This window comes from Crotalus tigris, unplaced genomic scaffold (genome assembly GCF_016545835.1).
Source record: "Crotalus tigris isolate CLP2741 ecotype Arizona unplaced genomic scaffold, ASM1654583v1 scf7180000017775.1145084777:2100578, whole genome shotgun sequence".
Lineage (NCBI taxonomy): Eukaryota > Metazoa > Chordata > Lepidosauria > Squamata > Viperidae > Crotalus > Crotalus tigris.
The window spans coordinates 1,083,960-1,107,690 of NW_024096626.1; the positions used below are offsets into that span (position 1 = coordinate 1,083,960).

The following is a 23,731-nucleotide window of genomic DNA, read 5'->3' on the forward strand; positions in this document are numbered from 1 at the left end:
AACTATTTTTTTAATCTAAGTAACTTGACTAGTTCCGAAAAGTTTGTTTCTTTTAAAAGATGCTAATATAGGTTATACTAGTCATAGCTCAGTAAAAGCAGTGAATTAACTTTATTACACGTGTTCTTAAAGACCATGCTAAATAGAGTCATCAGCATTCAGCACCCACTATTTTACTTACAAAGAACAACATTTTCGATTTCAGCACAACCGCAGGTGTTCCTGGAGGTGCAATTGGTGGAGCACTTGGAGGAATTGTCAAACAAAACTGCACATTCCATTTCAGCTGGCTTGCCTGATCAGGAAACTATTGAATAAAACATGCCATTGAAATAGATAAATAATCCACTTTCAGTTTAAGCAGAGAAAATATTTGCAACAATGATGAGAACAAAATGGACTTACCAGCTCCAGTTTCATGATGTGTACGCAATCCCGAAGAATATGTGTAGGGGCTCCTAACAGCTTGGTGAAGGCTATTAAAGTATTGGCTTTGAATGGTGGCCCTGCAACCTGCAATAAATGCAATATTTTTATAACTTTTACTTAGGTAAGTTTTACCTGGCTTTAGCTCCAGAATAAATTATAATTTCTCTAATTGGCAACATTGCAAAAGTTTTAGTTTAGTTCAAAGGACTATCACAAAACTGGGAAAAGCTGGGTCAGATGCCCATGGTTGGATACTGCTTTTAAAATCTTTTTTCAATGTTTCTCTGCTCCTGATCGTGGAACAGTGGCTTCTGCTCTTTCCATGAAAATCAGTTCAAAGACCTTTTATCTCTTATTGACTGCCCATGAAAAATCACAGCAACCTAACTATTCATTAAGCCCTCAGTTACATTACAATAGCATGGAAATATACATACCCTGGTTTCGAAAAATTTCTCCAAAACTTGCAATTCTTCTTGTTTCCACTGGCCTGCAGTTTCAGGTGCTACTTTTAGTTGCAAGGTCTGGTTAGTTTTGGGATTAAGGGCAACTCTGCACTTCAGAACATCTGTTTTGAACATGATCACTCCAGGTTCATTGGAGTTGATTAGCTGCAGCTGTTTTAAAAGAAAGGCCAAGAGATCTGATTGAAATGAAAGTTCTCATCCAGGCTTTATTGTAATCTGAACTGGAACAGGAAGTTTTATTTAAATGTAAATGAAAGGCATCATTGCTACTGGCTGATGAAATTTAACAGGTTCCTCTCTACTGTCAATAATTAATAGCAAGTTCCTTAATGATTAGTACAGTAGCTTTATAAAAATAATTTATTTGAACATTTAAATTGTGAAGAACTGCGTATTGCTTTATACTCCTACCACAAAAAAGTACTTTATATCAACTCAGCAATGAGCATTGTCTATTTGATACCTTAACAATTCAACGCATATTTTTTCCTGAACTCCCCAGATATGAAATATATCTTCCATAAGATTCTTATTTTGCTACTAATTGTAACAGATTTCTGATGACTTGAACAACAAACAAGTTCATGGATGACTCAGAATTTGGACCAAATGTTTCCAAATACAGGTAGTTCTCAATGTATGACCACAATTGAGCCCAAAATTTATGTTGCTAAGTGAGGAATTTGCCCCATTTTATGACTTTTTTTTAACTACATGTGTTAAATAAATCACTGCAATTATTAAATTAGTAACATGGTTGTTAAGTGAATCTGGTTTTCCCATTGACTTTGCTTGTCTGAATGTCACCAAAGAGGATCACATGAACCCAGGACACTGTAACTGTCCGAAATGTGAGTCAATTGTCAAACGTCTGAATGTAAATCATGTGACTATGGGAATGCTGCAACAGTCATAAGTGTGAAAAGTGGTCATAAGTCCTTTTTTCAATGCCGTTGTAACTTCAAACAGTCACTAAGTGAACTATTGTAAGTCAAGGAATACCTATATAAACACTAAAGATGCTTTCCAACTTGCTTTCCTAAGAACTTAGGAATCTTTTAATAAAAGGACTGGTAATAGAGTAGTGGATGAGCCATATTTCGGATAAACATGTATCGTTTCAAATGCTTTCAAACAATTAAAAACATGGTTTGCAAAAAGTAGAATTTCTACTTCCACACATTCTGAAGCTAGGAGAAAAATGAAGTTTTGCCTTTCAGCAACCGCTAATAGAATTAGAAATTTTAATCCTATTAGTACCGTTTCCTGCTGAATAATCCTTTGGAGATGCCTCCTCATAATAACTGATCCAAGAAAACGTTCAAGTGGTGAACAAAGATAACTTCCCGCAAGTCCTGGCATGAGTCCAGGGGTTGGTGAGGGCAGCAATAAAACATTCAAGGCACTGTGAGTGAGAATTGTTGGTATGGATGCAGCCCAGGAACGGTGAGGTAGTTTACGCGGTGGAGGCATATTGGTTGGCACTGCTTGAGAACCTAGTAAAAATAAAGAAGATCTTACTCCTCCTGCCCTTAGATAGAATTGCAGACTCACAGTGCTTGGTGAATTTCAACAAGACTTTGCCTAGGGTCCTATACCACGAACAATAATTCTTCAGCTTGATCCCAGTCTTGCCCAGAAATATTAAAAATCTGGATGTCCTTGTAATTATTATTACAATAACACTAAAAATATTTCGTATTTATAGCAGCCTATATTATTTTGTATATAAACTGAAATTATGAAAATCTTATCAACCAATTTTAAACTTTGGAGGCTGAACAAACTGTAAATGTACAATGAATTGCTATTTCTGTATGAGCTTTTTCTTGATTTTTTTTAAATCACACCATTTATTATATTATTTGCTTTACTTATTGTTGCCATTTATGTTATTTTAAATTGATGTTTTGATTGTCACTGTTGTATTCCTTGTAAGCCACTGAGAGCTTGTTGATGGTTGGAGATAAATCCAGGAACTAAGTAAGTAAGTGAGTAGAGACAGTTTGGTGTAGTGACTAGAAACTGTTAAGTTCTGGTATCACCTTAGACACAAAGCCAATTGGATGATCTTAGGCCAGTGACTCCCTCTTAGCCGAATTGGGCAATGTCAAACCAGTTCTGAAATCTTGCCAAGAAAGCTGTAGAGACTTAGTTAGGCAATCACCAGGAGCAATACTAACTTAAAGGCACACACACAATAATAAGTCTTTCTGAAATTCTAAACTGCTTAGCCATTTTCTAGCTTCCAAAAGTATAAACATGAACCCACAAATTCTGTACATTTGTGTACATTATTTGTTTCTAGGTGTTTGGAAATTGCATACTTATTGCTGTCACTAGTCCCATTGTGGCTTCTAAGTTCATTCTTAACTCAGTTGCAAACTTGCAGCCTATTATCCCATCAGAAAAACCAAACTTTGTTAAGTTTGAGAAAACTCCAAATGCAGAGCATGCATGCATTCATTCATTCATTTATTAATTATCATAAACATAATAATCATCATTTGTCACCTATCTCACCATGGAGCTACTCTAGGCAGCTTACAATCATAAAAAACAAAGAAATGAAAAAGAAGTTTAAACAAAGCGAATGTAAAATAATAGAACAATAAAATAAACAAGAAAAAATAAAACAAAGAATTACCACCAGAGATTTGGTATTGCTGCTCTTATCATAAAGTAACACAATCCAACTAAATAATTATTGCTTGGAGTTTATTTAGTGTCAGTAACAAACTTTATGTAAGTTATCTGTACTGAAAATTGACTGATTGAATTGAAAACAAATTAGCAGGAAAATAGCACAGTGCAAGCCAATCAGCTAGTTACCAATGTTTGCTTTTCTTAGGCTTCCAATGAATGGGGTAACTAGAGAAACTCTAGTGCTTTTCTCCTCTCCTGACTTTGCCAGTACTGCAAAGGCACTCTCCACTTTCCTAGCCCCTTTGGTTCTTTAATAGCCTCACCTCAGCCACTGCCACTATTCTGAGGCTTGAATGGTGGAATAACTAGCAGCCTACCACTCTTCCAATTTCCCGGTTCCTTCCCTTCTCTTAGCCCAATGGTGGCAAACCTATGGCACGGGTGCCAGAGGTGGCACTTGGAGTCCTCTCTGTGGGCACACGTGCCGTTGCCCCAGCCTTGCCTCCCCCCGTGACACCCTCCTCACCAGCAGCCCTCCTGGAGAAGGGCTGCCCCCAAGCATGGCCCACGCGGAGCAGTGCAGTCAAGGACATGGCAGCCAGGCAGCGTAGACAAGACTCTGCCCTCACACCCCATCATGCAGTTGATGCTGTGGGGCGTGGGCAGAGGGTGTGGCTGCCATGGCCTGCTGGGCGATCTACAACGGGCCCTGGAAGCGGTGAGTGGCCCTGCGGGCAGGTGGGGTGAGGGCAGAGCAGGGGGTGGAGCAGGGGCGGGGCCAGTTTTGGGGCACTTGGTCTCTAAAAGATTTATCATCATTGCCTTAGCCCCTGTTAGCTTGGGATTTTCCCTGCTCCCTGCCCTTCAAAACCTAGAGGAAAACTGCAACAACATTCTGCTCCAGGCATGGACCGAAACATTCAAAATGTTTTAAATCAAGTATATATTCCCCCACCCCAACAGCTGTTCCATGCACAGAACTATTTGTGCATAAAATATTTTGTCTCCTTAACACACAATGGCCTTCCCCATTGTGACTGAGCTATTACACAAGTTGATCAAGTACCCTGCCACCTTCAGTGATCTCACCGGCCATTGTGTTCTCAATTACCGCATAATAAAAGCTCTGGCTTTTATGAGGTGATCTAAATTATTTAGCTGAAAAACATGGAAACTTGTAACAAAACAAACTTCTTAAATATTTGAGGAGTGTTTTTCAGACATTCCAAATGATGCATTCCTTCATTTCAGTTTATAGTAATTTATAATGCTATGTTGAAAGAAAAAAATAATGCTATAAAAGGGCCTAAGAAAAACCTGATGAAAAGAAAGCCACAAATGCTATTTATAGAATATATTGAAAAATGATAGGCTGAAAGAAAACAGGAGAAGTAAACCAGGTGTGGTTTAACCAATGGAGTAGCTATGTAGTTGTAGGCATACCTTGCTATGTCCACATGAACCCTCTATTTCACAAGTTGCACTGGTTGTCAGTGTGTTTTCAGGTTCAAATCAAAGATGACTATATAGTTATCACCTATAATTGATGTGGCCTGAGGCCAGGTTATTTGAAAATCACCTATCTCTCATGGTTTCTGCATATCTGGTGTATGCTATCAGAGTTGATGCACACCAATTTCCTTTAATTAAACGGTGCCATCCCTCTGGACCTAATAAGTGTGCTTTTGTTGTTGCGGCACCTGCCCTCTTAAGATCCCTTCTGAAATTCATGTAGCTTCCACTCTGTTGGCATTTCATAAAGCCCTAAAATTCTGACTTTTCTCCCAGGCTGTGGGTTAGAATGTATGAAGCCTCTTGTTGAATGTGTTTTTGCATATATATTTATATTAAGTGAGCAGTTCCCTTGTTTTTTTCGTATTGTTTTAATTGCTTAATATATTGTAAGCCAGCCAGCGTCAGTTTAGAATTGGACAATTTCTAAATTGAAGTAAATAAGTGCAAAATTTTAATATATATTCAAAGACTGCATCTACGCCTAACAACTGGAAGGATGTTACTATTTTCTAATATAATGGGAAAGGTAGGAAGAGTGAATGCAAAAACTAAAAAAAGAAATTAATTTATTAACAATGCCTGGGAATGTATTTGGAAGAATTTTAATTCAAAAGACAAGAGGTGATAATTAACAAAATTTGGGGAAAGGAGTATGGCTTTATATAAAGCAGGGAGTGTGCATATCAAATTTATGCTCTTTAGCAAGTTACTGAAAAATATGGAAGTTCATTGTGTACTTTTTGACTTACGGAAAATGTATGATAATGTGAATGAGTATGGATTATTAAATGTTTTGCATTAATATGTAATTCAAGATTGGCTGCTGAATGTGCTAATATAATAATAATATGTTTAGCAAATGATTCCACACTAAGCAAAAATAAGCTTGTGTGATGTTCCCTTAATATGCCTAATATATTTATAGAAAATTGGTGATCATAGAAGTTAATTGGGGATATAATGGTATATGTATTTTGTATGCAGATGACATCACTGGCTGAATCATTTCCAGCAAATGTTAGGGCTGTACAATGCAACAACAAAAATATGTCTCAAACATAGATATGAAAATTACTGTATAAAAAGTCAAAGGAAATTGTATTGTAGGAAAAAATTGAATAACAAAGTACAGGCTACATATATATGGCGTAACTTGATAGAATCTTTACCGAAGATGGGAAAGTGGACAGAGAAATTTCAGGAGAAATGATATAGAAATGTTTTGGGAATTATATGGTCTACTGCAGGGGTAGAAAACCTTGGCTCTTTTATGACTCGTGGACTTCTGGAATTCCACTCAGGAATTCTGGGAGTTGAAGTCCACGAGTCATAAAAGAGCCAAGGTTGCCCACCCCTGGTCTACTGCAATGAATCAATGTTTGTCAAAGGAAGTGAAAATGATTCTAAGAGCATGCTTCTGCCCATTGGAAGTGAGAGATGGGTACATGATGAGAAACACATACTTTGGAACTTACTTATATTTCAGTAGGAAGACTGATGAATGTACTAGGCCAGTGATGGCAAACCTTTTAGAGACTGAGTGCCCAAAAACCGGCCCTTCCCCGCCACCCCCACCCACCCCTGCTCCACCCCCCGCCCCTGCCTGCTCCGCCCCCACCCGCAGGGCCATCCACCACCTCTACGGCCTGCCGCAGATCACCCAGGCAGCCCAGCAGTGCCATGGCAGCCACACCTTCCACCTGTGCCCCGCAGCATCACCTGCACGTGACAGAGAGCAAGGGCGGAGTCATGTCCCTGCTGCCCGGCTGCCATGTCCTTGGCTGCACTGCTCCACCCGCCATGCTCGAGGGTGACTCTCCTCTGGGAGGGGCTACTGATGAGGAGGGGGCCATGGGGGGAGGCAGGGCTGGGGCAATGGTGCGTGTGTCCACAGAGAGGGCTCTGAGTGCCGCCTCTGGCACTTGTGTCATAGGTTCGCCACCACTCTACTAGGCTAAGTTATTTGGAATTGGCTAACAAATCAATAAATAAAGTTCCACCAGCCTTTTATTAATTATATTGCTATGGCACATCAGTAAGGGAGTTGATGTGGGTTGTAAAGAAATACTGAGTACAACTGAATGGTTACCTCTGTTAACGCAACAGATAGCTATTTATGCAACCAGCTATTGCTCATACTTACTTGTTCCTGCTCGTGGTGAATGAGAAGCATCTGGTATTGGAGAATGTAAGGAAGGATTGCCTGGTGACATCCCAGGCATACGTGCTGCTGGAGAGGGACCAGACACCTGAGGTGAACCTGGCCAATTCCCGGCACGTTGACTGGGTGACATCATTGTGTATGGTGAACTAGGGTCTATTGTGCCTGTGGAAATTCCAACTTCTTGAAAACAGTTTTCTGAGTAATATGGTAAAAGTATTAAGAAACTACAAGAATATCAGAATGGTGCAGCCATAGTCTATCTAAACCTGGATATTTAAATACAATAAAACCTCTACCTTGCCTGCTTTCACTCTATCATAATCAAGAGGAAAAAATCGAAAGTATCCACTTAGTTCAATTAACTGCAATTTGTCACTCATTACATATGAATTAGGAATTGAGATTTATACTATGGTTTACTGAAACAAACTAGGAGAAAAATAAGCTGCAAGTTACACTGGACAAAAAAGATATTGCTTCCTGAACACTTTTGGGTGTACTTATAGATTTTTGGCTATTAATCACAAAAATATACTGTAATGTAACTTATCATTTTGTAGAAATTTTCTGCTTTTACACAATGGCAATGTGCACCCTTAGGGTTGACAATCTGCAAGCCCATATTCGAGACCTGAATGCTGCTGAGTGACAGAGTAAGTTCTTATCATTTGCTCTAATTCAGGGGTGTCAAATTGCCGGCCCATGGGCCAGACGCATCACATGGAAGCCGCGCCCACCCCATTGCCGGCAATGGCAAAACCGGCCCGATACGTTGAGCGACATCATGTGACATCGCGAGTTTGACATGCCTGCGTCCAGCTCCTGCTGACCTAGCAGTATGAAGGCATACAAATGTGAGTAGATAAATAGGTACCGCTTTGGTAAGCTCATTAATGGGGATATAAAAAGAGCCCCCAATTGGGTGTCCCCTGGGTAATGGCAATGTCACCAGCTAATCCTTTCACCCAGGAAGCTCCTGGGTGCTTTCAACAGAACAACAACAACAGAGGGGACAAGGGGAAAGTTTTGATAAGGCCTATTCCCATAAGAGGCAGGGGGCATGATGGCTCAGCGGTTAGACGCTGAGCTTGTCAGCTGGAAAGCTGACAGCCTGGGTTCAAGACCTGATCTCTCATTACTTGCCACAGCTTCGGCCCACTTAGATGTTCAAAAGCATGCAAATGTTGAGTAGGTAAATAGGTACCACTTCAGTGGGAAGGTAAGAGCATTCCGTGTGCCTCAGCATATAGACATGCTGGTCACATGATCATGGAAGTGTCTTTAGACAACACTGGCTGCCTTGGCTAAAAACGTAGATGTAACGCCCTCTAGAATAGGACATGACTTGACAGGAGAAACCTTCACCTTTACCTTTATTCCTATAAGAACCATAGGTGTTCTTTCATTACTGGCACAGCCTGTCCACTCCAGCAAATTGCTGTTGTATTCTGAGTAAGGGATAGTTCTCCTTTCAAAAGTATTCACGTGCAACGCGTTCCAAGCAATATAATTTTGAGTAATACAAGTAGTTAAGTAAGTGTTCTATAGTTTGATAGAACACATATTGAATCAAGAGATTTGGAAATTTAACTCCTTGAAAAGTCTACTTCTTGAATTTCTAGTTGGCTTATGTTTACAGCTGGGTAAACCTTTTTCTACTCAGGGCAACCTGGGAAAATGTGATGGAGAATACATTGGTATATTTTTAAGACCTGAATTCCAGCCAACACAGAATAACGTAGTTCATTTGGTGACATCTGAACTATCAACTTTTTATCAATATATCTATCCGAAGAGATAATGGGCTTACCATGGGGGCTGGCAAAGTTTGCATTTTGTCCCATTGTGATTCCAAGAGATGAAGGAGAAGGAGTTGGGCCAAATGATGCTGGTGATGGTGCTCTTAATGCTCCACTTGGAGAATTTGCAGCATGTAAAGTTCCTAAATATAACATACAAATAACAAGCAATTATGTTTTATAAATACTCCTTTTAAACTTTGAGGATACATATATGTTAAGGAATAATAATTTATATAAGGACAGAATATTGCATTTTTCATTAACTAAGCCTGAAAGAAGGGAAAAAGCCATTCAATACTATTGTCAAAAGCTGTGATAGGATGATTATAACTGTCTAATAAGCTACAATACTTTAAACAAACAAAACATTTCTAGTAACTACAATTTCTTTGTTCACTGATCCTGTGGCTTCATAAACAAAGCTGTGATTATAACAATCCACCCAAGCCAAAAAGCCATTTTACCTGGTGACTGGGTGAGCATCATTGAAGGTGAAGGAGTAACAGTGTTGTGATAGGATGTGGGAGGGGATGTCAAAGGATAAGCTGCTGGTGCTCCTGTCTGTTTTGAAGACTGCTGAAATAAAAAATATTATTAGATATAATAAAATACAGATTTAATGATTACTTCCTCAACATCTAATATTTGAAACAATTAGTTCCTCAGCGATGATTCATTCTCAAGGATAGGCAATTATTGTCAGTAATCCCGAAAGGAAACACAATTAGATGAACTAAATCTACTTTACTGTAATATTAACAGAATCTTCCAAATCTGAAGGTACAAATGTTAACAATCTGATCAATTCGGGTGGGTTGTTCTTAAGTTTTTTTCTCTAGTAAGCAACTGTGAGCCTCTCCCTCTCTTGTCTGATTGTTAAATAGACTGCATTTCTTTCCCTTGTCCCCCATGGTCATCCATACTTTTTGTTACAATTATAGGCCAGTCTTTAACATGTTTGGGTAAGGTGATTTCTTTCGATTTAATTTGTATTTGTTTTTAGCAGTGTAACCAACGTCTTTAATAAAAAATTATTCAAAAGAGAAAATGGGAGTTTTTCAACTGTTGTTAGTCTCAAGGAAACAGCTTATCTTGATTAATTTCAAAGTAGGTTAAGGGTGGACCATGGTATTGGCTGGCCCGATGGGTGATGTTTGGGGATTGATAGAGGGAGTGTGATTCCACTGTTATTTTTTTTACCTCTTGGCAGTTTTCAGTACTATCTGCCATGCTATCTTTCTGGATTGCTTGAGAGATTTGGGAAGAGGAAGAATGCTTTTGTAATCTTCTGTTTCTATTACTTGGATAGTATGGCTTGTAGACAGGTACCCTCAAAATGGAAATTATTATACAGTGTCTTTCAGGATTTCATTCTGTCTCCAGTGCTTTTATATGTAGGAAATGATCAGGAGATTTAAACCTGGGTGTTAATAGTAAGTTGACAATAATGGAGCTCTTCTGAATGACTGTCTGCAATTATTAATTGGCTAATCCTCACCCCAATAAACTTGAAACTGAATTCAGATGAAATGATGGTGTTTATTATGAGGAACTGTAATTCCAGAAAGGTGATAGATCTGCATAATCTGAATGGGATCGCACTGTTCTAGAAAGAAGAGTTTGCAGATGTTTTTGAACATAAATCTCACTCTGGTTGAGGAAAGAAACAGAATGCTTTTCCTCAGTTTTGGTTGATAGACATACATTTTTTAACACAATGACAAAACTGTTATGCATATGTTATGGCTTGATATGAAATTTGTTTTTACATAAACCACTGACAGACTTTGATAGCTGAATAAATAAAAGATGCATGTCTATTTCTATAGAGTAGCATTTTCCTCCTTACTGTAATATCAAGGATGATTTATCTTAGGCTGTATTTTATCGTATCTACTATTCTTGAAATCCCATCAGTTTTGCTTCTAAGAAGCTTTTGCTTCTTCCTTTTGCTTTTGCTTCTTAAGAGTATTTTTTTCTTTTAATCTCCTCTTCCATTTCAGCCAGTAGTATACTGCTTGGACACTGAAAATTAACACCCATTCAAATTTGTTCTAAAAAGAACACTTTTTGGATACACCGTGTATAGGTACCAGCTCAGGTATAAGGCAACTGTCTCATAGCAAGTCATCAGACCCAATTGTAATGGTGTGTGGGAATGATCTCGAGAGAAAGGAGGAAGAGCCCAGACTAGACAATGGTCAGACAAGTGGCAGCTGCATCCACAAAAAGAATGGAGGCATGGTAAACATCTCGGGGAGGAGAGATGTACTTTCAGAATTGCAAAGATTCTGTTAATGTAACTTTACAAAAAAGCTTTTGCTAGTACTTCTGGATAGGCGTCTTTTGTGGACTACCTCGCAAGGCTACCTACCATTAATCCTGCAAATCTATTCTCTTCCAAAATCTGGCAGAAGATCTCCCTAGGAGTTTAGGAAATGGCTTCCGATCCTCAGGGAATTCCTCAACCAGCCAGCAGCAGTGTTGTTGCAACACTAGCAGTAAGAAGCTGTACAAGTTACCAATTTGCAGAATACAATAATACAACTAATGTAACAGCTGAGACAGAATTTGCATCAACCTAGAGCAGCTTTTCCTCCTATCTCCTAAGGCAGTGTTTCCCAAACTTGACAATTTTAAGGCATGAGGACTTCAACTCCCAGAATTCCACAGCCAGCAACGCTGGCTGTGGAATTCTGGGAGTTGAAGTCCACATGCCTTAAAATTATCAAGTTTGGGAAACACTGTCCTAAGGTCATTCCACATACCATTGCAGCAATGCTCCATCACCATTATCTAAACTGAATGGCATCTCTTCAGGATTTTAGACAGAAATCTAATATATCCTCTTCTTAAGAATGGTATCAAACCTCTGACTTTTTGTTTGAAAAGTACATCGAACTAGGATTTTCTCCTTATTGTTTCTCCATTTGTATTATCTTACTAGACTAGAACAAGAATAGACATTTGCCCCAAATGATCAATTTAACAATGTTTAGTCTGAAATATCAATTTTGTGCATGCATATATGCTACCTGCTGCTGTGGCTGAAGTTGTGATATCAATGAATCCATCATGTCCCCTCCAATAGGAGATGGTGGATTATCATCTTCATTGACTGATCGTCTTCGTGCATCTTGATTGCTGTCAACGAACATGTTCAGGAAGGTCTGTGAATTCAATATTTTCATTTTATGAGAAGGCTTGTGTAAGAGGGCAGGCTAAAGTTACAAATGTGGAAGGTGGAGACTCTGAGAAACCCCCAAAACAAAGAAAGTTGTACGGTACATTCTTTCCTGTGGTTGGCGGGATGTTATCAACTGTTTATCACCCATTTCTCTACAATTGCCCAGCCCTTAACAGACCTAACCAGGAAAAACAGTGCCCTCCAAGAAAAGGTGGACAGAAGAATGCCAGGAGGCATTTGAAAGGATAAAGGATGCTCTATGTATAAAACTGGTGTAGAGAGGACTGGATTTCACACAACCACTTTTTGTACAAATAGACACGTCCAATGTCGGTTTAGGTGCAGCACTGATGCAAAATCATGAAGGGATGGACACCCTGTAATTTATTTATCAAAGAAACTCATTCCACAAGAACAGAAATATAATACTATAAAGAAAGAAGTGTATGCATTGAAATGGGTGGGTTTGAGAATTCATAGTGATCACCAACCACCAGCCCCTCACATGGTTACAGAAGATGAGGGATACAAATGCATGCCTGACATATATAAAGATAATGGTGTGAGGTATGTGGGAGGACAGGGTGCCTGAGATAAGCTATGACCTGGGCTGATGGTGCCCTGCCCTTTTAAGACCTCTCCCCAGCCAGCCCAGCTGCTTAGCAGACAGCAGTTATAAAAGGCCAGCAACAAAGCAGTTGTGGAGTAGTTGGTGTTGAAGAGTTCTAAGAGTGAGAAGGGTTGTGGGTTTCACTATTCTATATAGGAAATTTCAGATAACTCCTGAAAGTAAAGAGCAACAGTAGACCTGAGAAAGGTATAAAAACAAACTGAGATTACTAGCTAAAGGTCTGCTGGTGTGTAAGTTGCCTAAAGGCCAGAGAGGCTGGAGTGAGCTTTCTGAGGTGTGGGAACTCACTGAATTGGGTATAGATCAAAGGACCCTGTGATAATATATATTTAATTATTTATTAAACTTCTATGCTGCCCATCATGAGTGACTCTCAGAGGTTTACAATAACATATATTGTAAATATATATTGTGCCGTTACATCTTTCAAGACACTAATATCAATAGCAATATGCTACAGTTTAAAATTATTAATATTTCAGATATCTACAACAGTGTCTTGCTAGGTCTCCAAAGGTTAACATATAATACTGTAAATCCTACCTCACAAATGATCAGAAATGATATACTACTGTGATTGTTGATTTTCACCACCATGAGCGTTAATAATCTTTTTTATTTATGAAGATTCATTGAAATAAAACATTCTACCATTTCAAAAATAGGACTTAGCCAATACTGTGACAACATTAGCTGCATGAACAGAACTCATAATTGTTAAAGTTTTTTTTAAAAAAAAGATTTAATAAAATATTAATAAAAAATTCTAATCACAGACTCATTTACTTGTGCTGTGCCTAGAAACATTTCTTCAAAATCTCTGGCAGCTGTCTTGTTTAGTCCTCTTACCAGAATGTTGGAATTGTGAAGCCAGAATCAACTGAACTATAATCTACTCCGGCAAAGACAATTCTGAAGTGTCATAGACCAAAAGATAATAAATGAATATTATATTGTCCAATATTCATTCAGTATATTGGATATACTGAATGAATACATTCATACAATACATTCTGTTCTACAAAGGTAGAACAGAGTGACTGATTTCCTTACCACTGAATGTGTTGGAAGCTTCAATATTAAACATGTATTTGAAAGCACCTTCCAAATAATTTCACCACTTACAGAAGATTTCAGAAACATTAATGATCCCAATCCATATTCTAATTGTATTATAGAATAAATACATAAAGAACAGTCACCTTCAATCCTGGTGCAGGATAAAAGCCTTCCACAATTTTACTGTTGTCAAAAAGACTATATGCTCCATCACGAATTGCCACCACTCCACGGCTCTGGCAATATATGTCTATGCAATACATATTCCTAAAGGCCAGTCGGATGTGTGTGGGCGACTGAGGCAGAATTGAGAAACACTGGTAAGCAGTGTTAGTACGCTGTGTCAGTCCTAGCATTGGCACTGTGGGAAGCTTATTGATAGCATTTAATGGAGCCTGAGTATCATACAAAACCTGCAAATAAAAGCAACAGTTGTTCAGTTATAACCATACAACAGCTAGGCAAGTGTATAGACTCTTCAGAAATAAAGAATACAATCAGTTGCTTTTATGTGTCTATTCATAACAATCACACGAAGAAATGGCATTATTATAGTAGTAAGAACATAAGAACTAATCAGAAGTATAATTCCTTGTGAGATTCTTCCTGCTGCATTCCCATATAAAGTATTATGATCTCGTGTGCAAAAGCATCATTCTTTCAATGCTTTTCCTATTTCAAATGCAAAACTTTCTTTTGAGAAAAAAGGTTACCTGTAATAGTTGGACAACAGTTGGTGATTTATTGAACATCTCTTGGAGTTGATGCAGAATAGTATTGTGACAATTACTGCAACCTGAGTTTGGTCCAACAGTTCCAAGAGATATGTGGAATTTTTGGTGCACAGAGTTCCATTGAATGCTGATCTATAAATACAGAGAGCTTCATACAATTATTCAATGATAACAAGAAACAGTTGCTTTTATATAAGAGTGTGGGTATGTGTATGTGTGTGAATAGTTATCTATCTATCTATCTATCTATCTATCTATCTATCTATCTATCTATCTATCTATCTATCTATCTATCTATCTATCGTCTATCTAATTATCTATCTTGAGAGAGAGAAAAATAAAGATACAGAAACATATCTATTTTCTATATTCCAAACAAATTATTTTCCATCTAGTAAATATTTAATTGTGTGTAATCAGTGTAAGAATCACAGCTCAGTGCAGAATTACAGATTTTATACAGAGATGATCCTGATATAAAAAGGATCTCACTTAATAAAGGATCTCACTTACTAGAGGATCCTAGAGCACTACTATCAGTCAAAATAGGCAAGACTGCACTAGACAAAATAGTTCGAATCAGTCAATACTGTGAGTTTCTGCTCAGGTGGTTGGTGATCCTAGACTTTACATGTCATGTTGCACACTCCAGGAAAACCAGTTGCAGAAAGGAAAACCTATCTTCTTCCATTTAAGCTGAAGGAATTGCAGTTGGGAAAAATCTGGACACTACAGTTCTAATGCTTTTCTCTTTAAAGAGATAGGGAGAAGAGAGGAGACAAACAGTATCTTATAGAGACCATGTCATTCTCTAGCTTAAATTGGAGACTCAAATAATGTTTCCATGTTAATTTAAAACTGAATATAACCAAGCCAATGAAATATCTGTATTTCTATTCTTTGCAAACTTACCTCTGATTTGTTACAATATTTGCTACCTGATTACTTAGAATTCACTGGGTACCCAGAATGTGTCAATGCCTAGCTCCTATATTTTAGTGAAAATTTAACTATTTTAACATAAAAAATATTTTAGGCAAATCATGCCATATTTTTGGAAAACGCCAGAAAGATACAACTCCTAATGCAGCAGAGACTCTTAGGTAGCACAGAAGTTATGGAAAGCCATTATAGAACTACAGGGATGAGCCCTAAACTCCTTTCCTTCCATGCTTTGCACGGTAAGCTATATCCTGGTCTGTTACACACCAATTTTCTGATTTGATTAGAAGATAACCTGTAGCATAAACTTAAATCAAGAAGAATATGTAAAATGAAGGTAGAGATGGAAGTGTCTTCATAAACACCCAAACTTATCCGCTTCTGTCCTTTCTTTTCTGGCTAGTCATGTTTGTAACTCACATCTTTTCTTTACAATCCCCTGACCTTAAGACTATTTTTAAGGAAAATACACTAGAGAAAAAGATTCAAAGTTTTAATTGAACATACATGGCTAGCTATCATCAAACGTTATTTTGAGAAAACATCTTAACTGTAAACTAAAACAGAAAAAAGGCAATTACCACTACAGTATAGACAAGACCATAATTCTGAACACGTACGTTAGCATGGATGGCAGGAGCTTAATAACTAGATAAGACTGTGTTTAAAATAAGAGACACTGTACTTAAAGACAATAAATATATTAACATGGCTTTAAGAGAAAGATCAAAGATACTTACAGAACTTCCCTTGGTAGTCCCATAACAAAGAATTAGCTTCTTATAATTATAGATCCGAACTTCTGAGAAAACATTTAGATGGCTTGGTATTTCTTAACAATGTAAAGAGGGGAGGGAGAGAAAATATATTTTTTAAAAAAGAGAAAAAGTATTAACTTTAATAGTTTCTATCATTCCTGGAAAGTAATGTTTCTACGAACACTTTTTTTGACATCCAGCAACTTCCTCACTTAAGACTTTAGCTGACATATCCTGTCTTTCTAATCTGGTAACCACTTAAGAATACTAACATTTTTAAAAAACCAAATAAAATGAAATAAATTAAAAATGCAGGTTAAAAGTAATAATCAAGTAGGTTCCTAAAGTATTTAATAATAATAATTAAAAGCCTGGTGAAAAAGATACATCTATACAGATTTTCCAAACAGTGAAAGAGTGAGAGCTAAATGCATCTCCTAAATGTGCCACATACTGGTAGCAAAGGAGAAAATAATCCTTTTGAACAGAGGTCTCCAACCTTTCTCGGTTGGTGGACCGGAGGGAAAAGTGTTTGTGGGGGAAGCAATTTACACACGCATGCACAGACACAAACGGGGCCGCAAGCACGCACGATGCAAACGGGGTGGTGCTAGCACTTGCGTGACACTCGCTAGCACTGCAGTTTTTGCCACATGGGCGCTAGCACCACCCCATTTTCATGCCGCATGCCACCCGGTTTTCCCCCATTTTTGGAATGTGCAGCGCCCAGTTTTTGCACACAGCCCAGGTGTCAGATGTCCTTTGCTGCTGCCGACAAACTCCAGACACAGAAGGAACAGGTGACTAGCAAACTTTAATGCGAAGAAAAAGTCAGCACTGAGAGTGAACTTCTCTCAGTGCTTTACATAGATGTGCCCCTCCCACCAACCCCACCCCAATCAGCAAGCCAGCATCTGGGTCGTACAGATAAAAGGCGCAGTTCAATGTCCGAATTCCCCCCCCTCCAGACACACCCACAGAGCCTCTGCCGTTCCAGCTGCTCTCTCAAACAACGAGGCAGCACTCTGCTTCCTCCCCCGAGCCCAGCAGGAGGGAGAGGCAGCCCAGGTGAGGTATACTCTCCCCCTGGCCCGGCTTCTTTACTCCACATGTCCAGCCAGCGGTGGGAATGCTTCTGGCATCCAGCTCATTGGAGGGAGCCACCTGCAGCATCAGGCGGCCAAGCCAACTCCCAGTTGCTGGCAAGGAGTCGGGCCGACTCCCAGCTGTCTCCCAGGAGCCGAGCCAACACGTGGAAGCTGGGCCAGCTCCCAGCTGTTCTTCGGGAGTCAGGTGATGTGTCCGCTGACCCCCAGCTGACGTGCGCACGCCGACCAGACTCTCAGCTGGGTGCCAGGGACCGGGCGGTGCATAGTGGTCCCGCCGGCTTCGCGCCAACCTCCAGAGGCCGGCCCAACTCCCAGCTGATTGTCGGGAGTCAGGCGGTGCTCACTGGCCTCATACGGACGTCGTTCAGCTGTTGGCTGCGTGTTCCCCGTCACCCGGCTCATGTCAAACCCAGGGGCTTGACACCAGGTTTTTGCGCTGCACGCCGCCTGGTTTTTGCGTCATGCACCGTCCTGTTTGCATAGCAGCGGCACCTCATTTTCGCCACGCAGCGCCCCGATTGCATGGTAGCGGTGGTGCTAGCATGAGTGGGGGTGAGTGCTAGCCAGCCTGTTTCACAGCCCACTACCGGGACGTGGCCTATTGGACCGCAGGTTGGGGACCCCTGCTCTTGAGTAAGCCAGAAGGGCTCCTGCCATTAGGAACCTCTTCATAAGGTTTGTTAAGAACTGAATAGATTTATAAAGAGGGGGGGCTTAAACAGTTAGATTCTATGCCATTTATCGCTTTAAGTCAATACCAACTTCTTAAATTGTGCTTGGTAAGCAATTTTAAAATGGAGCAGATCTTTCAGCTCAGTTCTGGACGCTGCATTTTGCATCAATTACAACTCCAGGCACTTCTCATATAGAGTGCACTGCAGTGAACACAGTGTGGGTAATCAGTACCCAAATCTGTAAGTAACCATTGTCAAATCTTGATCTAATCTGATCTGATCAAGTCAGGATGTGCTGCAGCTGGGATAGTTGTGCAAAGGTGTTCTTCACCAGAACTGCCACACATAATTTCACCAAGACCTGAAGGTCAAAAGTACTTCCAGGTGGCGTATCTGGCTTCTGAAATGTGTAATCCCATCTGAAACAGCGAACTCTCAATCTCTAAGCAAGTAAAACAATGATCCGGGTTTTCAACAGTAGTGATCCAAACAGTTAACAACCTATCTGAAAGCCCAAATGGAATGAATCTTGAAAAATAATAAAATTTAGATACCCTTTAAATGATATTTAGTTTCTTTAAATTTAAAACAAAGCAGTAGTCCCTAAAGGTTAAAATCCCCATCCAGTTCAGTAAGATTCCCAATGACTTCAAAGGCACATTGATTTCGTTTTCTTGGCAGCATGAGAATGACAGTTGCTCAGCTTTTCACTATACCTCAGACATACTGTGTTTCCTTGAAAGTAAGACCCATCCTGAAAATAAGCCCTAGCTTGATTTTGGGGGTGGGCCTAATATAAGCCCTATCCCCAAAATAAGCCCTAGTTTTGGGGCAAGGCGCATGCCTAAAAGTCAAGCTGGGATGGGGGGTGCAACTGCCCCATGTGCTCCACACCTGCTTACTGTTGCAGCCAGATCTCCCATGAATCGACACCTGCCTCGCCGGCCCACTTCTACTGCGTCCCCTGGGCTGTATTTCGCCTTTAGAGGCCTTTCTGGAAGGCCTCTGACTGTGAAATGCAGGCCAGGTGGCACTGTGCACATCAATCTGGAGCTCCATTCTCAGCTGCAGAGGCATTTCCTTCGGCCACAGAAGAAGTGGGCCGGCTGGGCAGGGCTGTTGGTGCCGCTGCCATGAGTTGAGACCATGGAAAAGACACCCCTCGAAAATAAGACCTGGTGCCTGTTTTGGAGGAAAAAATATATATGTATATTTTCGGGGAAATACGGTATCCCTTTTGAGTATTAGCCAAGCTTTATCATACTTAGCTTCCAAATTCAGAAAAGGAACGAACAGATGTTACCTCCTGCTACAACTAATAGCTTCTAAACAATTTTTTATTTTCAAGGATACCTTCAAGATTCACAAGGACCCCAAAGGCATTTTCAGAAAATAAAAGCAGTTAGTCACCATGGTGTGGTGCTTTATTTGGAAGTCTGTCCTTATCTGCTTCTCATAAAAGTAACCAAGGTAACTTAGACTGTTAAAGAAATTTTCACTGGGATAAAAACGTACTACTAGGCTGTCTTCAAAAAATTAAGGATTGGTGACTGCCCATAAGACACTCTCATTCTAAATATGCCAATAGGTTAAGAGAAAGTGGCCTGCTTCTTTTCTATATCAATACAAAAATAAAACAACTAATGTATACAAGACATTATATACCTGGTAAAGATCGAGCAAACTCCAACACACATTCATATAATTGTGCAATGCTATTCCAGTCATTTAGAAACATCTCAACTACTTTCCGGCCACCAACTGGTTCAGACAACTGGTTTTCATACGTTAGATAAACATGACGAGTTGGTCCTGCAAAATGAAAGGAGAGGCCAATTTGATACTCAAAAAGTATAAGAGGAATGGCAATATGCAGAACAATTGAGAAATTAACCTTGTTCCCTGGAAGAAGTGCTGATAAGCGGGCAGTTTGCAAACACCAGTTCAGCCACCCATGTACGGTTATTTCTACCTTGCAATCGGAAAGTACAATCAAGAAGAGAACGATCCAGAGCCTTCTGGGTCTCCTCACAAATACCCTTACAGGGAGGAATTCTGTGCAAAAAGTTCAAGATACAACAACATATTGAGATTTGTTTGATTCTTTCAAATTCTGAAAGAAAGCATACAATTTAAGAAATGCAAGTATTCAAGTTAGTTTTTTCAATCTAAATAATGCATTTATGACTTTACTAAATAGCAGTAATATATAAGGCAGTGATGGCGAACCTTTTAGAGGCCAAGTACCCAAACCACAATCCAAAACCCACTTATTTATCACAAACTGCCCGGTCATTGTGGTGCCCTCAGGGGGGCATGGGGGGTGTGGCCCACTGGATAGGCGTGGCCCACTGGGTGGGCATGGCTGCAATTGTCATGGCAGACTGAGTGGGCGTGGCCACCTCGATGCTGCTCATGGAGGGGATGCCTGTGGGGGCCAAGCAGGGTTGGGGGAGGTCCAGGGGATCTCTGGTGGGTGGGACAGTGGGCAGGAGGTCCAGCATAGATGGGGGGAGGCATGCAATCCTAGCTGGGACTGGGGGGCCATGGCGCCGATGGGGATCCGGCTTTCCCTGCTTGGGGTGGCCTTTGGCTTGCTGAGTCTGGGCATGCTCTACCACCTCTACTTGAGCTCGCTAGCTGGCCGCTTCGCCTCCTTTGTGCTGGGTGCAGCTGCCGCCCTGGGTGGCAGCGGCAACCTAATGGACCTGCACAAGCTGTTGGCAGCGGCGGCATGCATGCCCACAGAGAGGGCTCTGAGTGCAGCCTCTGGCACGTGTGCCATAGGTTCGCCACCACTGATATAAGGTATGGCCAGAATTGGAAGATTTAATGCAAGCTGATTGTTTTTTTAATGTTTACAGTATACAATAGAAGAAATATACATAGAATTTGCAACCCATTAAACAAAGTTAGATTTTGGGAACATTCTAAAAAGCTTCAGATTAGCTTTCTTGTTTAGTGTTTATGTAAGAATAAAATTTGATTAAAATGGCCAGCTAAAATCTGAAAGTCACTAGGCTTAATAATACCTTTGAGTAATACCTATTCCTTAAGAACTACATGTTTTTACACCTAAGTGCCAAGTTTGTATGCATGTTCTGTTTTCCTCAGGAATAAAGAACCATATTCTTGTTCTTAAAATAGTTTCAAAGGGTCTTTTTACTGTACAATTATTGTAAAAAAAAATTCACAATATAAATACTAATGTGTAAATAATGAAACAAAATTTGATTCTTTTACAAATTGCATCATTTCCTTTTGATCCATATAGAATATTCTAAACCTTAGTAGAATTTTACATTATTTTTTTTACTTTAATAAACGAATAGCATGACTGAAACCATCTCCTTCAACTTGGACACCTTGATGTGGGATTTCCATACCGGATAGCTGAAATTTAAAAAAAAAACTTAGTAAATTTAGGTTTATATTTTCATAGCAAATTAAAATTCAAGCTGTATAATATCACTTGTCACATTATATATGAATCTTCCAGCATGGTTAATAGCAACTACTGGAAGAAATAAAATCCAACCAGAGAAAGAATAATCTCTTTACACACAAAACGAGTGAAGCAATTGTTTCTACTACAGTGTATTAATCAACCACATATTAAAAACACATAACACCAGAAACAAGACATATATGGAACAATAATGTTAAATTTTGTACTTAATTCTCTATAAGATAAAATAGCTAACATTTAACATCTAAAATATGTTAAATTTTAACATATTTCATATTAAATATTAAATATATAATATGAAATAATATATCGAAGAAGGCTAATGTGGTCAGATGGGCATCTAAACAAAGGCACATTGAAAAGGAACAGCAGTTACTGAATTGTTATGGGTATATTCAATGTGTGGAGGGACAAACTACCAAGACAGAGTTAAAAAATAGGCCGCTAGGTCAGGCTGGGGGCTGAGAAGAAATCCCCCCCATTCTCCCAATAGTTCGCTATGGGAAAAATAATTGGGCAATAGCTTGGAATGCTGGCAACTCCTCCATTCTAAGGCACAAACTCCCAACCCTATGACCAGGGCAGGCTTTCCTGTATGCACACACACATACATGGATGCAGCAAAAGGTGAGAACAAAAATACTACATATACAGATGCAACACGTTACTTTATTACACAGAAGAAAGCACCAATTGCTTCCAATGGCAACTGCTAGTAAAAGTTGAGCAGAAATTAGTTTCTCCATACTTTTTCAATCATGTTGTAATCACGTACTCTTTCTCTCACACACACAAAATCAGTCTGTGATTAAATACTTCACATTCTGATCAAAACCTAGACCTTTGTTTACATCAACAGACAGCATATTTAAGAAATGCAGGTTAAGAGTCCCTCTCATCTTGTGTCATAACTGCTGTAACTTTATATACATGTAATGCTGAACAAAGAACTGTTTTGTTTATCAAACCACTATGGCCTGATTTATTGTAAAATTTTGGTTCTATATGGTACTACATGAAAAACAGTTAAGTCATATGTCTTAATAATAAATGAAACAGGTCAGTCTTATTTCTTCCTGTTTTTTTAAGTTGGGTACTTTATTTATTTATTTATTTATTTATTTATTTATGAGACTTATATATCGCTTTAAGTGCAAGCACTCTCTAAGCGATGTACACCAGTAAGCAATGTATATATATATTTTACATTGCCCCCAACAATCTGGGTCCTCATTTTACCTACCTCGGAAGGATGGAAGGCTGAGTCAACCTTGAGCCGGTGAGATTTGAACCGCTGACCTGCTGAACACAGTCAGCTAAAGTGGCCTGCAGTACTGCACTCTAACTGCTGCGCCACCTCGGCTTTTTAGACAATCTCTGTTTTACCTGATCCAATTCAACAAATACAATTTGTTACCTACCTCCACGCGGAGTCCTATAAAGGGCATATTTGTATCACACATTGCCACAATATGAGCTAAAACTTTATTGAATGCACACATTTCTCCAGACTGTTTTGGCTTTTTGGGTTCTGTGGGACACAGTTCATCAGACAGCTACAAAAGAGCAGAAAAATATTTTGAAAGATACATGTTCTTTCAATCATAAAGCTAGAACAAAATCTAAATCATAAGCAATAAAGATCATAGCAGGAAATTCATCTGTTTCATACAAACTGTTCAGAATTCATGCTCACTATATTTAGACTATACTGCTGAAAGTGCAGCTACTTGGAAACAAATATTAAACATTAATTTAAATGTCCATTCAATTGTGCTCATTTTGAGTATATTAAAAAAGAACATTACAAGTAAGCTTGCAGCACTTAACAATGTAAACTGTTCTAATCAATTATAACATTTTGTAGATGCAAATAGTGCTAGAAAATAACTTGAAAGTTCACTTTTATAAAGGAAGTATTAAATTCTGTTTAAAAGGTGCAAAATGACAGACACTAGAAATATAGCCAACTTTCTTATCACATGAGATATTTAAGATGCTACTTTAAACACATTTCTATTTTGTCTCAGAACAAGAGTAATATAGTTTATCAGATTTATTCTTTGTCATCATAAACTAATCATTTATCTGATTAAGCGAAATGTTGCAGTATTCAGCCTTTTATTTTCAGCTAAGAGAAATAAA

General features: G+C 39.2%; 1 protein-coding gene across 4 annotated transcripts in view; it reads right to left on the reverse strand.

The window, feature by feature from the left end:
- Positions 1-23,731, reverse strand: part of MED14 (mediator complex subunit 14) — a 61,234-nt gene that overhangs the window by 3,465 nt on the left and 34,038 nt on the right. Inside the window, exons 15-29 of one of the 4 annotated variants that reach the window (XM_039342180.1) lie at positions 23,008-23,142; positions 21,434-21,510; positions 20,012-20,172; positions 19,783-19,929; positions 16,317-16,408; positions 14,614-14,766; positions 14,044-14,313; positions 12,059-12,193; positions 9,488-9,596; positions 9,032-9,163; positions 7,201-7,416; positions 2,157-2,392; positions 867-1,046; positions 406-513; positions 182-307 (exon numbers count right to left, since the gene is read on the reverse strand). In XM_039342180.1, coding sequence (XP_039198114.1) covers positions 182-307; positions 406-513; positions 867-1,046; positions 2,157-2,392; positions 7,201-7,416; positions 9,032-9,163; positions 9,488-9,596; positions 12,059-12,193; positions 14,044-14,313; positions 14,614-14,766; positions 16,317-16,408; positions 19,783-19,929; positions 20,012-20,172; positions 21,434-21,510; positions 23,008-23,142 — 2,277 coding nt within the window. Of the gene's footprint in view, positions 1-181; positions 308-405; positions 514-866; positions 1,047-2,156; positions 2,393-7,200; positions 7,417-9,031; positions 9,164-9,487; positions 9,600-12,058; positions 12,194-14,043; positions 14,314-14,613; positions 14,767-16,316; positions 16,409-19,782; positions 19,930-20,011; positions 20,173-21,433; positions 21,511-23,007; positions 23,143-23,731 lie in introns of all 4 variants that reach the window. The other 3 variants (XM_039342179.1, XM_039342182.1, XM_039342181.1) reach the window with 3 other exon arrangements.